This window comes from Oreochromis niloticus, linkage group LG7 (assembly GCF_001858045.2).
Source record: "Oreochromis niloticus isolate F11D_XX linkage group LG7, O_niloticus_UMD_NMBU, whole genome shotgun sequence".
NCBI lineage: Eukaryota > Metazoa > Chordata > Actinopteri > Cichliformes > Cichlidae > Oreochromis > Oreochromis niloticus.
This window is the reverse complement of record NC_031972.2, coordinates 45,735,409-45,750,318: the sequence shown is the minus strand read 5'-3', so window position 1 is coordinate 45,750,318 and position 14,910 is coordinate 45,735,409. Positions and strand designations below refer to the sequence as shown.

General features: G+C 37.8%; 1 protein-coding gene and 1 non-coding gene across 2 annotated transcripts; one reads left to right on the top strand and one right to left on the bottom strand.

Moving 5' to 3' along the window:
* Positions 1 to 4,836: 4,836 nt before the first annotated feature.
* Positions 4,837 to 7,772, bottom strand: LOC100712361 (interferon-induced transmembrane protein 5). Its single transcript, XM_003443842.5, has 2 exons — positions 7,375 to 7,772; positions 4,837 to 5,869 (listed from the first exon to the last, which is right to left on the bottom strand). Exons 1-2 carry the CDS (start codon positions 7,579 to 7,581, stop codon positions 5,648 to 5,650), a joined length of 429 nt encoding a protein of 142 aa, XP_003443890.1. The 5' UTR covers positions 7,582 to 7,772; the 3' UTR covers positions 4,837 to 5,647.
* A 4,332-nt stretch (positions 7,773 to 12,104) lies between these two features.
* On the top strand, positions 12,105 to 12,176 carry trnam-cau (transfer RNA methionine (anticodon CAU)). Its single transcript has one exon. It is a non-coding gene; the product is annotated as a tRNA-Met (tRNA).
* Positions 12,177 to 14,910: the final 2,734 nt, after the last annotated feature.

Sequence of the window (14,910 nt, the reverse complement as noted above, 5' to 3'; positions counted from 1 at the left end):
AAACTCCCCAATCACGGGCTTAAAGAAGCCGGAGATTTAAAAAATGTAATCTTTATACAACTTATTTAATAATAATATAACATGTATTACTATTTAGGAGGAAACATTCTGGGTTAGTTCGTTATTTTTCGCAATGCTTTCATACACAGGGTGCTTTTCAAGAGCAAAAGTGCAAAAAAAACACCCCATTATCTTTTAAAATAAATGCAATTTAAAAAACTAAGTGCTGACGTTACATGCAGAAAAATGCAATGAATGAAAACGTTTACTTAAAAACTGTGAATGAAGCTTCATGTCCTTTTTATTCAGCCACACAGTTTCTTAGAAAAATGTGAGCCACGGTGTGATCACGTCCAGCAAGAGCCCTTATTGAGTGCCAGATATTGCAACATATTGTCTTTACCTGGCAAGAACAGATGATGTTGGAGTCACTTTGACTAATAAGCGGGTTTTGAGAGGTTTTCCCCAACAACACTGGCTGAAATGGAGCCCCAAACTATGACAGAGCCTGTCTTACAGATGGCTGTAGACACTCACTGCTGTACCTCTCCCCTGACCTCCTCCAAACATATCAATGGTAATTTGAACTGAGATGAAATGAACTGAAATGAGCTTCTTGACAGCCACCCGTTCATACCATTTGTGATGAGGCTTCGGCAAACAGTCAGTGTATGAAGTCTTTGCTGGATTTTTTTTTTTTTTTTGAATGATATGACTTTTCATCTGTTCTAAATAGTTTTGAATTGTCACATCTTCTTTTGTCCTCCACTTGTTTAGTTTCCTTAAATTTCTTTAAAGATACACTACAATGCAAAGATATGTTAAATTTTTTGCATAGTAGCTCTTTTGGAATACTATCTTATGCCTGTGAAACTGTGATATTGCTCATATTTTTCATAAATTCACAAGAAAAGGGAACAAATTATGTGTTTTTCTGACAGGTCGCTGGTAACAAAAGTGCCGGGTATGAGGTCTAGACTGAGAATGAGTGAACCAGCCAATACCCAAAGAAAAATGTGAGACCTTAATAAAGCTGAACTGTTGCTTAAGACCACTTCAAAGAATTACACTTTGGAAACAAAAGACTCTTGCACAATAGTGCACATAAAATGATAAAAGTACACGTTGTTCTCTAAGAACTGTCTGTATTGGTGGAAATGTGGGAGATGCCTGATTATTTACTTCTTTAAAGAAAAATGGTAACATGAAGATAAAGAGTCCAAAACAGAGTTTAAAATCAAGTTGAAACAGAATTACAAAACAGAAACATATTCTTGAATACTTCTTTGAGCTAATGAGACTTTTTTGATAGATGTATGAAAGCTGCTTGGAAACATTTCATATGGATAATAGATTATATCTCTTCACAGTTAATGAATGAACCTTCAGTCTTTTTCCTCTTACAGTGATGTGATGTAAACCAAGGTTTTTCTTATATTTTAAATTTTTATTTAGAAAAGGCCAAGGAATCTCTTGCATAAGTGAATTAGACGCCAGTCTCTTTCTTTGAAAGCTTGCTGTCCACAAGGGGTCAGGCACTCACTGAATGCTGGGCGAGTGGTAGGGATGCAGAAACACAGAATGTGCTGCAGTGTACAGCAGTGTAAAAAAGAAAAAAAAAAATAAAATAAAATATATATATATATATATATATGTATATATATATATATATATATTTAAAAAGAAAATAGGCACAGAAAACACAATGCATCTTAGACCACAGTGATCCTGTACAAGTAACTTACCAAAGGTTGCTATAATTTTTGCTTGTTTAAACCAGGTTAACCTAACGTGAATTATATGTGAGCCAACCCACAAGAGAAATTAGCTTTTCACATTACGCTTCTGTTTCTGCTGGATCAACTCACCAAAAGGAGCTGTTTGGAGCTCTTAGGCATAAACCGCTGTTGCAAACCTACATTCTGGCCCTATATGTAAATGTTCATAGTGCTACACTTCAGTTAGGTCATTCTGGTGCTAATAAGGAGACAATGAGATATTTAACCCTCCTGTAGCGCTGCAGTTTAATGTAAACACTATTCAAAACAACATGACCATTGTCCTGCTTCAACACAACAACAGCCCAGCTATCTGCACTATCCATAAAAGGGAAAACATGTAGCTGTGGTGTGGCAAGAAAGCTTATCGAGTGTTATGATACAAAATTTAGTCTTTACTTGCTCTTAAAACCTGGACCGTGCTACAAGAAAAAATGATCTGGGAATCAGTTTGACTTCTATGTAAATTATGAATTGTAATGACCAGTACTGGACTTTTGGGGATCATACTGTAGGAACCCTACCATAACGTATCGTAGGAAAATTCTGAAGTCGTACTCCAGTGATGGATTCCATAAACCACTCCTGATTGCTGTGAAGTTGCTACATGTCCTACAGACAATGCTGACATCATTGAAACTATGTGACCCTTTATGAATGACTTGAAGCACATTTTTCTCCACAGTGTCTTGTGTAGAAATCATATTCATAATCATATACATCTTGGAGCACATTGTAGAACACCTATTTTGGTTAGACTCAAATAAGTGATAAGTCAGAGTGACATTAAATAAGACAAAAAAGCACAGCATCTTGATAATTTCTACACCTGGTTAGTACCCTTGTAGCCCGGATATTGAACCAGAAAATGTTTGCTTCAGGTGGCAATGTAATAATGTATCTTAATGTATGAAAAAGATTAATAATGTTAACACTACGTGTCAGTTTTTCTCCGTGACAGAAAAAGCTGCTGTTGCAAAGAAATATGTCTGTGTTCTAAATAAAAACATAAATGTGTAAAATTACAGCAAAAAAGTTGATAGTTAATATCAACTCTCAACTATTTGATAGTTAATTGGCCAAGACTGTCCGGTAATGATAAGGTTTTTATTAATTCATAGAAAATGTCTTGAAAAAGTGTTTTGTTGTTTATCATGTTGGAATTTGCGTAAAAGTACTTTTGGTACAGTGCCATAAACTGGTAGCTTTATGGTTTGGTTTTGACCTAAAACACTAACAAACCAATTGGAAAACTAATGATGCAGTTTAGGTTAGTGTAAATGTTAGAGATTCAAGAAGTTTATTGTCATGTACACCGCAAAATACAATGATTACGCTGAGCAATGAAATTCGTACTCTGCGAGTTCCCTTCACACAACTATAAAAAAACAACTGAAGTTCACGGCTAAGAAGTGTTTCCGCCTCCTGACTGACTTGTAAGCATGAGTGTATGCAGTCCTCCTGCACGTCTTTACTCCCACAGGCCTCAGCTGCGAGAAAGAGTGTGGAGAAGTTAGCACCACCTCCCTATGCAGTGCCGCCTCCTATCCTGTAATTCTCCATGGGTCAGACATCTGTAAGCATTTCTCTCAGACCACAAGAGGAAAATAGAAAGTTGGAAGCTACAGGCTGTGATTTGGGTCTGTATAAATAAAGTTGCTAGCAAAGGAAAAGCTGCTAATATGATGGGAGTCCAGAAGGTGGGAGGTTAGTAGGAGCAGGACACCCAAATCATCAAAGAGGGGAAATGAGTTGCAGGAGGTCAAACGGAGCCTCTGAAGAATTATATGAAAGGCTAGTGTTTGATTTGCCCACGAGGTATTCGTGGGTGTATATTTTACATATGTAAGTACAAGTTTGATTCATTGCATGTGTGGCTAAAAAAAAAACATACATTACATTGCGTACATTTCTAAATGATTTCTCTTTTTTATGGGTTGCACATGATAACCAGGGCTTAGCTGAACATGAGAACACTTGGAAGGGTAAATCATTTTGGGAGGGCTGTTGCAAACATATGTCATTATAGTCAGGGCTTGATCAGGTGATCCTTAGTTACTGTGCAATAGGCCTAGGCTGCTGAGGGGTGTGTTTCATGTGCTTATACACCACACTCATTTAATCATTAGTTATTATTAATCTCTGGTTCTCTGCCACAGTGTGTCTTTTATCCTGTCTCCTTCCCCTAACCCCCAGCCGGTCAGTGCAGGTGGCTGCCCCTCCCTGAGCCAGCGTCTGCTGGAGGTTTTTTCCTGTTAAAAGGCAGTTTTTCTTTTCCACTGTCGTCAAGTGCTTGGTCATAGGAGTTATCTTTATTATTCTGTGTTCTTTACCTTTTAATATAAGGCATCCTAAGGTAACCGATGTTGGGATTTGATGCTATGTAAATAAAATTTATTGAATCACATGGTATACTCTATCTGTATGTACAATCTTCACTCCTTAAAATATAAGCAATGCTAGAGCAAATTGAAGAATGTTGTCAGATATATTATCCATTATTGGAACAAGTAATAATTTGTTTAAAACTGGTGTTTTAATGCTGTTCTAATGAGTCCATCTGCAGTAGAAGAGTAAACTAACAAAAACATGTTGACTCTGAAGTCTCAGAGTGCTAAACAGGGAGCAAGACCCATTCAGTCTGTAATAACGCCTGAGCAAAGAGCAGATTGAGTGGAAATGAGCCATGTTGCCTCTTCACTGCAGGCCTCCACATTGGTGCTGACTCCTCTGTAGTGGTCGGCACTGCCTCAAAACTGCAGGGCACATTTGTGCAGCTTCCAGAAATAGGATGTGCTGTATATAACTGGCAAACAGCAGGCTCGCAGCTGCTATGAAAACAACCATGCTCTTCCCGTTGCCTTAGAACCACCCTACAGGCTTACATATGAGGCCCAAAATGATACCTTTAAAGTGGGGTGTAGGTGCAAAACCGCAATTTAATGGAGCACCTCTTTGCCTCTGTGTTCCTGAAAGACCTGTAATACATTTGTAGATCTTTGATGAGGTGAGTAAAAGTTTTTTTAAACAAAAGAATAAAAGTTTGGTGCTAACAGTGTTAACAGTAACTGGTTTATTTAGCTCATTTATAAGACAGCAAGAGAAATTCAAAATACTTATAAAAACACAGGAATAGTGATAAAAAATAAATGTGTGTTGTGACTAACAACATTTAAAACCTGCTGAAAGATAAAATATATTTGACTGTCAATGCAAGATGAATGTTGATTGTCCTTTTGTGCAGTGGTTTCTCATCCTTGTGGTATTCAGACATCAGCTCCACAGCCCCCTGTTCTCTCTGCTATTCCTCTCTCTCTCTCTCTCTCTCTCTCTCTCTCGCTCTCTCTCTCTCTCTCTCTCTAACCTGACAAAAGATCATTCAAATTCACTCATAAATACAATAAATAACAAAAACGATGCAGAGTAGCTGCTTGCTCAGTCTCTCAACCTGATTCAGCTCCCAGTCTTAATATGATACTAATACTTATTCAGTCTTTGGTCAGCTTCACATCTCTACTGACCAATCCTAGTAAGGCTGACATTAAAATTGGGGACATTTTAATATTAGTTTTTCAGATCCCATGTGTGAAATTTTTGTTATGCCTTTTCTTAAAGTTTTTTTTTTCTTAATTTTTATTTTTATTTTAGTTTAAGGTCACTTTTCCGCATTTTTGAGATCATGTCGTAATGCACTAACATGATTTCCTTTGAGTTAAAATGGTATTTTAATGCTGATTAGGGATTAGAGAGGGCAGCCCAAGTCCAGACTCCCATTTAGATAAGGAGTGTAATAAATTCTTCATATTCTTCATATTCTTGTTTTAAATCAAATGCCTTCTTCATATATCACTCTTATCTTTTGCCTTCATCTACCAGCTGAAAAGTTTCAGGAAGTTTTGGAGTCCGTCTTCTCCGAGGAAGTCGAAAGAGCCCTGAGATGAGCCCAAGTGGACGAGCAGGAGGACAAGCAGGACGATGGCCAGGAGCGGAATGAGAAGGTTCCAGCCGGCTGCCAGGATGTTGTACCATTTGGCCTTATCCGAACACTCCTGAGCCAGCTGCAGGTTGCCCTGAGTCTTTTGGTCCCTGGCCTGCAAAGATGCATGAAGACAAATTCATATTAAGACTTCTGGTGAAGTCAGTTTTAACTGGTAATTTAAATATGAAGACTCCTCAGTCTCATAAGTCTTGTTGGACACCTGGAGACATTAAAGCTTTGTCTGCACTACATAAAAAAGATAATATGAGTTCACTGTAAATAAAGAAGGTAAAACACAGATCATCTTTTTGTTTACAGACAGCATGTCCCACAGATCTGGTTCAGTGCTGACCCAGGGCAGACTGAATTGCTTCTAAGTGTATCCATTTATTGTGGAAAGAACCCAGCCAGGGCCTTCCATACAACTCTCTAATTTCCCATGAGTACTTGCCCATTAGAAAGATACCAATTATGCCATTTTTAACTCCCCAGACAAGGAACCAGTGACTGTCTTTAATCTGAGTGCTGAGCCAGTAGTGGCCCTGTGATTCTGAGCTGCACCGTGTGCATGCAGAAAATTTTTTTAAACAAAGGGTATACACACCCTTTTGTGGTGAGATTTTTGGGAACTTTTATTTCCAGGTAGTCATACGGTGTTTCCAAACAAGATTTGAAAATGCAGTTTTCCAGGATTTCTTAACTTTTTAAAATGTGTTAAGTTTTTGTTTTGTTTTATGTTTCTCTGCAGCTCCATTCCTGTGGTAAAGGGCGCTCCTGCTTTCTACTGTGTGAGACATTCGACCAGAGACAGCAATAAGTCTTTACATGCTTCAGAATGTTACTGCGTTTAATCAAATTCAAAGAATTTTTCAACAGAACTTTTACACAGCGGAAAAGCTAGAAGTTGTTCTGCTTTTTACACATAAAAAATCTGTAAAAAAATAAAGTATAATGTACAATTTTTAAATGAAGAACTCTTCCATATTCATTTTATAAGGATTTTCCCCCCAGATTTTTTAACCACACCTTAAATATGATAGGGGATGCAGGGTTATTTTTCCTCTTTTTACAGTTTATACTCTCACTTACACATATGGCTAAAAGAAAACACTTTTCTTTTTTTAGTTTGTCAAAAATGTAATTGCTGGTTCCCGCTGCTTCTGTTAGAAATGTTATTATAGGTGCTGCCACTCACTGGTGCTTGAGTTTTGCCCATTGTTTTATAGGTATCCTTGCCAACTTGGCACAACTCTTGCTTTTGTGCCAAGTTTCATTGCAGAAGGCTGAGGTAATTATAGTAACACAGTGTTCTTGTTGGCATTAAGCTGTTCAAGACTGACAAAAGTCTAGTCTTACACTGCATAGAAATTCTTCCATTTTTTTCATCAAGTGTATCCAAGAGTTCCTGCCTTTGTTGTTTTCAAAATGTTTTAATAAAGAGTTTAAATAACTGGAGACAACAATGAAGGCTACTTTATTTAAAAACATACATTAATAAAAAAGATTTTTTAAAATTGGGACTGAGTTAAAAGTGTAGATCCTTCTTTGTTGGATGTCTGTAAATTAAGTGTAAAACATTTTCAGAAGGAAAGAAAGAAAAAGAGCACAAGGCCTCACCTTGATGGAGTAGATGAGCGCCATGAAACCCAGGCAGCAGAAGTTAACATACAAGGTGTTGCACAGCGACCAGACTAGATAGTCTCGAGGAGGATTCTTGCCAGTGTTCCCCATGTTCACGACAGTGGATCCAACAGGCTTGCGGGCAGATTTGCAGTTGGTGAGAGGGGTGCAGTCGGAAGGGAAGTTGTAGGAATGGTTGTCCATTGTTAGCGTTCAGAGAGGGGAATCCTGGCTGTAAGTGGATAGACAACTTTGTGAGCTTGCTATCCTTCCAGATGCTTGGTCCTCGTCTTGAGAGTAGTCCCCCCCTCTATGTGAGAGGCTTAAAAAGGCCCATAAAGAGGGAGGTGGCAGGGAGAGCATGCATGGGCAGGGTCCTTTAATGCACAGCAGGTCTGTCATTATGTGGTCAAGCCTGTGAGACTGAAATAGAGATAGAGAGAAGAAGACAGGGAAACAGTTCTCTGAGAGAAAGACCAAATATATAAACTGTAGCTGAGAAAAGTATCCAAACAATACCTAATCTTAATTTTCCTAGAGATTTGAAGGTGGTGCGCGGTGGAATGATGTTGAAAAGCCTTGATAGGTCTGATGAGGAGAGGTCTTGAGGCAGGCATCTGTATCTTGTGAACTATCAGTTCAGTTCATTTCATTTGGTTTTCATGTAAATGGTCACCGTTTCTTACATAAAATAAAGTAAAGTAATTATCCAACCTGAACATTATTTTTTAAGCTGAAGCCAAACAAATTGTAATAGTTGTAACAAATTGTAATAGTTGCATACATTGAAGATCCCACAGTCTACTGTAGATGGCCACTGACCAGTTTATGCTGGACAATAGGGTTAACCAGGGTAAGAGGAACTGCTTTAGAATCAAGTGCTTGTCCTTTTCATTTAAAATATATCTTTTTTGAAAATCATTATGATATAAACACAAGGATTATATATATTTGAAAGGGAATTAAACAGACTCAACAGACTATGTTTTAAAAGGCCAATAAGCCAGGTTTGCCGCTGCCTAACAAATGGGGAAAAAGCCCCACAGGGGCATCTCCAGGACACACAGCAAAGCTGGAAACTGCACATATCAAATACGTCATTTTCAAATGTTTTTTTTCCGAAGATATATTTATTGAGCAATTCACATGTTTGTATGACAATAGAATTTACAGCATCAGATAGTTGCTCTGTTTTTGTACATTAACATCACATAGGATAACAAAACATAACATAATATGATACAATACCGTCCCACATGCCCACAATACCAGCTGCCCAGCTAGTTTGTCATAATGAGAAGCCAAAAAACTATAACTAATGGTAAATGGTAAATGGCCTGTATTTGTATAGCGCTTTACTAGTCCCTAAGAACCCCAAAGCGCTTTACACATCCAGTCATCCACCCATTCACACATAAATTCACACACTGGTGATGGCAAGCTACATTGTTGCCACAGCCGCCCTGGGGCGCACTGACAGAGCCGCCACTGCTATATTGCGCTATATAACCACAACTGCTGGTTATATCTTCAGAAATGTAAAGAGAGTTGCCCAAATTTTACTGAAAGAAGAGAGTCTGTCACAAAGAGTATATTGTATTCGCTCCAGATATAATGAATTTGCCATGCTCATTAAGCCAGAGCTTTAAGGGGGGGTGCATCTCTCTTCTTCCAATGAGTAACAATACGTTTCTTTGCATTAATAATACAATAGGATATCAAACATCACTTTGCACTGTCTATTCCCACAGTATCATCAAAGATGCCCAGAATAATTGTTAGTGGATCAGGGTTCAACTGCACATGAAGAATTTCAGACATTGAATCAAAGATGTCGGCCTAATATTTTTCAACCTTGGGACCAAAAACAAAACTGTGGCTTAACATATCTTCAGCTAGGGAGCATTTCTCACATATAGGAGAGACCTCAGGGTATATTTTATTTAACCTTTCTCTTGAAAAGTGTAGACGATGTAAAGATTTAAACTGAATCAAGCACTGTCCTGCATTATAGGCACATTTATTTACATTTATTCTGTAAACCTTCTTCCCATTGAGTGTCTGCGATTGTGATACCTAATTCTTCTTCCCATTTAGATTTGATAAAGGATGAGGTCACAGGGCTTACTGACATTAGATTCTGATAGGTGCAAGAGATGCATTTCTCACTACGAGGTGAAAGTTGGAGACACTTATCGAGACCGGAAATGTCAAGACTCTCAAAGCCCTGTACATATTTCCTGACATAGTCTCTTATCTGCAGTTATCTAAAAAAGTCTCTCCCTGGTAGCTTGTATATCTCTTGTAACTGCTTGAAAGAGGCAAAGACACCCTCCCAGTATAGATTACTGATTGTGCAACATCCTACCTGTTTCCAAAGTCTAAATGTATTGTCTAAAATAGATGGTTGAAAAGATGGATTGCCTACAATGGGTGTAATAGCGGACAAAGACTTCAAATTAAAGTGTAGTTTAATCTGCTTAAAAATACATATCATCCGCATAGAGTGAGATTTTATTAGTAGTTGTATCAGTATTATAACCAAAAATATTTGGATCTTTACATATGCTTTCAGCAAGGGGCTCTATTGCCAAGACAAATATCAATGGGGAGAGGGGGCATCCCTGTTTTGTCGCTCTATATAAGCCAAAGGATGGGGATAGAATCTGGTTGGTAAGAAGATTGACATAAAGCAACTTCACTATTGAAATAAATTTCTTGTCCAATTTAAATCTTTCCAATATTTAGAACAAATAGGGCCATTCAGTCTGGTCAAATGCCTTCTCAGTGTCGAGTGCCAAAACTGCCAACTCTTCTTTAGGTCTGGCAGTGGAGTAAATAATGTTGAATAGTCGCCTGAGATTAAAAAATGAATTTCTCTGGGGTATAAATCCAGTTTGATCTGGGTGTACTAACTGTGTTAAAAAGGGGCTTAATCTACTGGCAAATATTTTAGAGAATAGTTTCCCATCCAGATTTAGCAAGGCGATGGGACGATAAGAACCAACATTCTCTGCATTCCTACCTTTTTTATAAATAACAGTTATAATTGCCTCTGTAAGGGTGGGAGGGAGGACTTTATCTACTAGAGCTTAAGTAAATGTTTTATGCAGGTATGGGCACAAAATCTCACTAAATTTCTTATAAAATTCACTGAGGATGCCATCTGGTCCAGGAGCCTAATTGTTATTACTTGATCCCTTCTATTGTTATTCCTGAGTTTAAGCATGCGAGTTCATCCTCCCCTAGGTTTGGAAAAGTGCAGCTATCCAAGAACTTTTTCATAGAGTCACAATCTATATTTTGTTTAGCGTATAAACTTTGATAAAATTGGAAATAGTGATTGGTAATATCTCTGGGGTCCGTTAAAGCCTCACCTGCATTATTTTTAATTTTATGAATTGTACTGTCTTGTTCTTGTTTCCTAAGTTGTCTTGCTAGTATTTTATGTGGTTTGTCACCAAGCTCAAAGTATTTCTGCTTGTGCACAAAAAGGCTTTATTGATTTTTGCTGAGAGTAGATTATTATATTCATATTTTAAAGACTGTATTTTCTTATGTAGCATAGTGGATGGCGTTTGGGCGTTCTCTTTATCCAAAGCTTTAATTTGTTTGTCCAAGTCAAGGAGCTTAGCCCGGTTTCTCTTCCTTTTGGCTGATTCAAAAGAGATAATAGTACCCCTGAAATAGGCCTTAAAGGCCTCCCAAAGCATAGCAGGCTTAGTTTCTGAGTTGTCATTTACATCAAAATACAGAGAGATCAGTGTTTCCAAATATTCATGAAAATCCTTCTCACCTAACAGTAGAGGGTTGGCCTCCATATTTGCTGCGGTCTAGTTGCATTTTGGATGTTTAAGGTTAATGTGACAGGGGAGTGATCAGAGATGACAATATTTTGTGTCAATGACATATGGCATTAATTTGGCAATCCAAAAGAAAATTCTCAATTCTACTACGTGATCATTTTCAAATGTTGATGTTAAATGTGCATAATCTAAATATTACAGTACATACAGGTTATTTAATTTATAAATAATTTCCAACTTTTCAGAAATTTTATTTCAGCAAAACAATAACTGTCATTGTATTGTAGAGCTTATGAAAAACATTGTTAGAGGCACAATTTCTTCATTTGATTTCCAAACACCAGTGAAATGATTCTGATGCTATTTAAACATGATAAAAATGAGTCAACTTTGAGCCAATGACACAATGAAAACCAACTTTGATGATAATCTCGGGAAAGGACATGATGATGCTCTAAGTAGAGAAATTAGTACTGTGAAATGTGAGATCTTATGACCATCACTATAGTGAGACGTAAGTTCAAAAGTATGACTGAATACAAAACAAATATAACTTAAAGAATTGAATCATTTAGATTTTTAAACGTGCCTCTTTGCTTTTGAATGTTGTTGTTTCAAATGTTGAAACAAAAATGAGCAACACCGCCCTCTGCCGCCAATAACTGTGCTTTACAACAAAGGCAGGAACAACCAAAAAAAGTGCTCCGTGATGTTTTATGGATGTGACCATGGAGCAGGTAGCTGTTGTTCTCATAGTCGGTTGTACTAATGTGATAGGTAGGTTTAAACTGCGTATTATCTACGAAGCATTATAAATGTGGTGTAAAATGCATTATCGTCGTCGCCTGTGCGAAAGACAACAGTGGGAGGGGCGTATGCAGAGCTCCAATAGACTGTGTCCTTTGCGGCCCTCGTTCGGGCAGCAGAGTGGCGCAGCGGAAGCGTGCTGGGCCCATAACCCAGAGGTCGATGGATCGAAACCATCCTCTGCTAACTTGTTTTTTTTTTTTTTTTTTTTTTTTTTTCTTTTTAACTAATCTTACAAGATAAGTAACATAATGTTACATTAATTTACAGTTTACTTTTAGTAAACTGACTTAAAGTAAAATGACCTGGGTAAACTTTCTTTTTATTTTTTAACAGCGCTCTGTATCTTTAGTATCATTATTACATCCATACAATATTGATTGTAAATAAGGTTAGCACGTTGTTAAAGCAGGCCATAGAAAAGGCATCATACGTTTTGTAAATAAGCAGAGTTGCAGTCTTACACGCCTCTCTGCAGCTTCTCTCCTCCTGCTACCCCCCCAAAAACCCATCTCTATTGAGACTGTGTCAGCTCCCAAAAAGACAAAAAACAAACCAAAAACCAGCAATAAACAACTTAAACATAAAAAATCACAAAGAAAGAACAATACAGTATCCACATCTGAACCAAAGAGTAAAACAGTGAAATGTGGATTATTAAATATTAGGTCTCTCTCCTCCAAGTCTCTGTTAGTACATGACTTAATAATTGATCAACAAATCGATTTACTCTGCCTTACAGAAACCTGGTTGCAGCCGGATGAGTATGTTAGTTTAAATGAATCAACACCCCCGAGTCATTCTAACTACCAGAAATCTCGAAGCACAGGCCGAGGGGGCGGTGTGGCAGCAATTTTTCACACCAGCCTATTAATTAACGAAAGACCAAGACAGACTTTTAATTCATTTGAAAGCCTGATGCTTAACCTTGTCCACCCCAGCTGTAAAACTCAGAAACCAGTCTTACTTGTTATCATCTATCGTCCACCTGGGCCTTACACAGAGTTTCTCTCTGATTTCTCAGACTTTTTATCTGATTTAGTGCTCAGCTCAGATAAAATAATTATTGTGGGTGATTTTAACATCCATGTAGATGCTAAAAATGACAGCCTCAACATGGCATTTAATCTGTTATTAGACTCAATTGGCTTCTCTCAAAATGTAAAAGAACCCACCCACCACTTTAATCACACTCTAGATCTTGTTTTAACATATGGCATAGAAACTGAACATTTAACAGTGTTTCCTGAAAACCCTCTGCTGTCTGATCATTTCCTGATAACATTTACATTTACAATAATTGATTACACAGCAGTGGAGAGTAGACTTTATCAAAGTAGATGTCTTTCTGAAAGTGCTGTAACTAAGTTTAAGAATATAATCCACCCACTGTTATCATCTTCAATGCCCTGTACCAACACAGAGCAGAGCAGCTATCTGAACGCTACTCCAACAGAGGTCGATTATCTTGTTAATAATTTTACCTCCTCACTACGTACGACTCTGGATACTGTAGCTCCTGTGAAAACTAAGGCCTCAAATCCAAAGTCCCTGACTCCGTGGTATAATTCTCAAACACGTAGCCTAAAGCAGATAACTCGTAAGCTGGAGAGGAAATGGCGTGTCACAAATTTAGAGGATCATCATTTAGCCTGGAGAAATAGTTTGCTGCTTTATAAGAAAGCCCTCCGCAAAGCCAGAACATCTTACTATTCGTCACTGATTGAAGAAAATAAGAACAACCCCAGGTTTCTCTTCAGCACTGTAGCCAGGCTGACAAAAAGTCAGAGCTCTACTGAGCCAACCATCCCTTTAACGTTAACTAGTAATGACTTCATGAACTTCTTCACAAATAAAATTTTTATCATTAGAGAAAAAATTACCAATAATCATCCCACAGATGTAATATCATCTACAGCTACTCTTAGTACCATCAATGTTAAGTTAGACTCTTTTTCTCCAATTGATCTTTCTGAGTTAACTTCAATAATTAATTCCTCCAAACCATCAACGTGTCTTTTAGACCCCATTCCTACAAAACTGCTCAAAGAAGTCCTGCCATTAATTAATGCTTCAATCTTAAATATGATCAACCTATCTCTAATAATCGGCTATGTACCACAGGCCTTCAAGGTGGCTGTAGTTAAACCTTTACTCAAAAAGCCATCTCTAGACCCAGCTGTCTTAGCTAATTATAGGCCAATCTCCAACCTTCCTTTCATATCAAAAATCCTTGAAAGAGTAGTTGTCAAACAGCTAACTGATCATCTGCAGAGGAATGGCTTATTTGAAGCGTTTCAGTCAGGTTTCAGAGCTCAGCACAGCACAGAAACAGCTTTAGTGAAGGTTACAAATGATCTTCTTATGGCCTCTGACAGTGGACTCATCTCTGTGCTTGTCCTGCTAGACCTCAGTGCTGCATTCGATACTGTTGACCATAATATCCTATTAGAGCGATTAGAACATGCTGTAGGTATTACAGGTACTGCACTGCAGTGGTTTGTATCATATCTATCTAATAGACTCCAATTTGTACATGTAAATGGAGAGTCCTCTTCAGACACTAAGGTCAATTATGGTGTTCCACAGGGTTCAGTGCTAGGACCAATTCTATTTACATTATACATGCTTCCCCTAGGCAACATCATTAGAAGACATAGCATAAATTTTCACTGCTATGCAGATGACACGCAGCTCTATCTATCCATGAAGCCAGGTAACACACACCAATTAGTTAAACTGCAGGAATGTCTTAAAGACATAAAGACCTGGATGGCCGCTAACTTTCTGCTTCTTAATTCAGATAAAACTGAGGTTATTGTACTCGGCCCTGAAAATCTTAGAAATATGGTATCTAAGCAGATTCTTACTCTGGATGGCATTACCTTGGCCTCCAGTAACACTGTGAGAAACCTTGGAG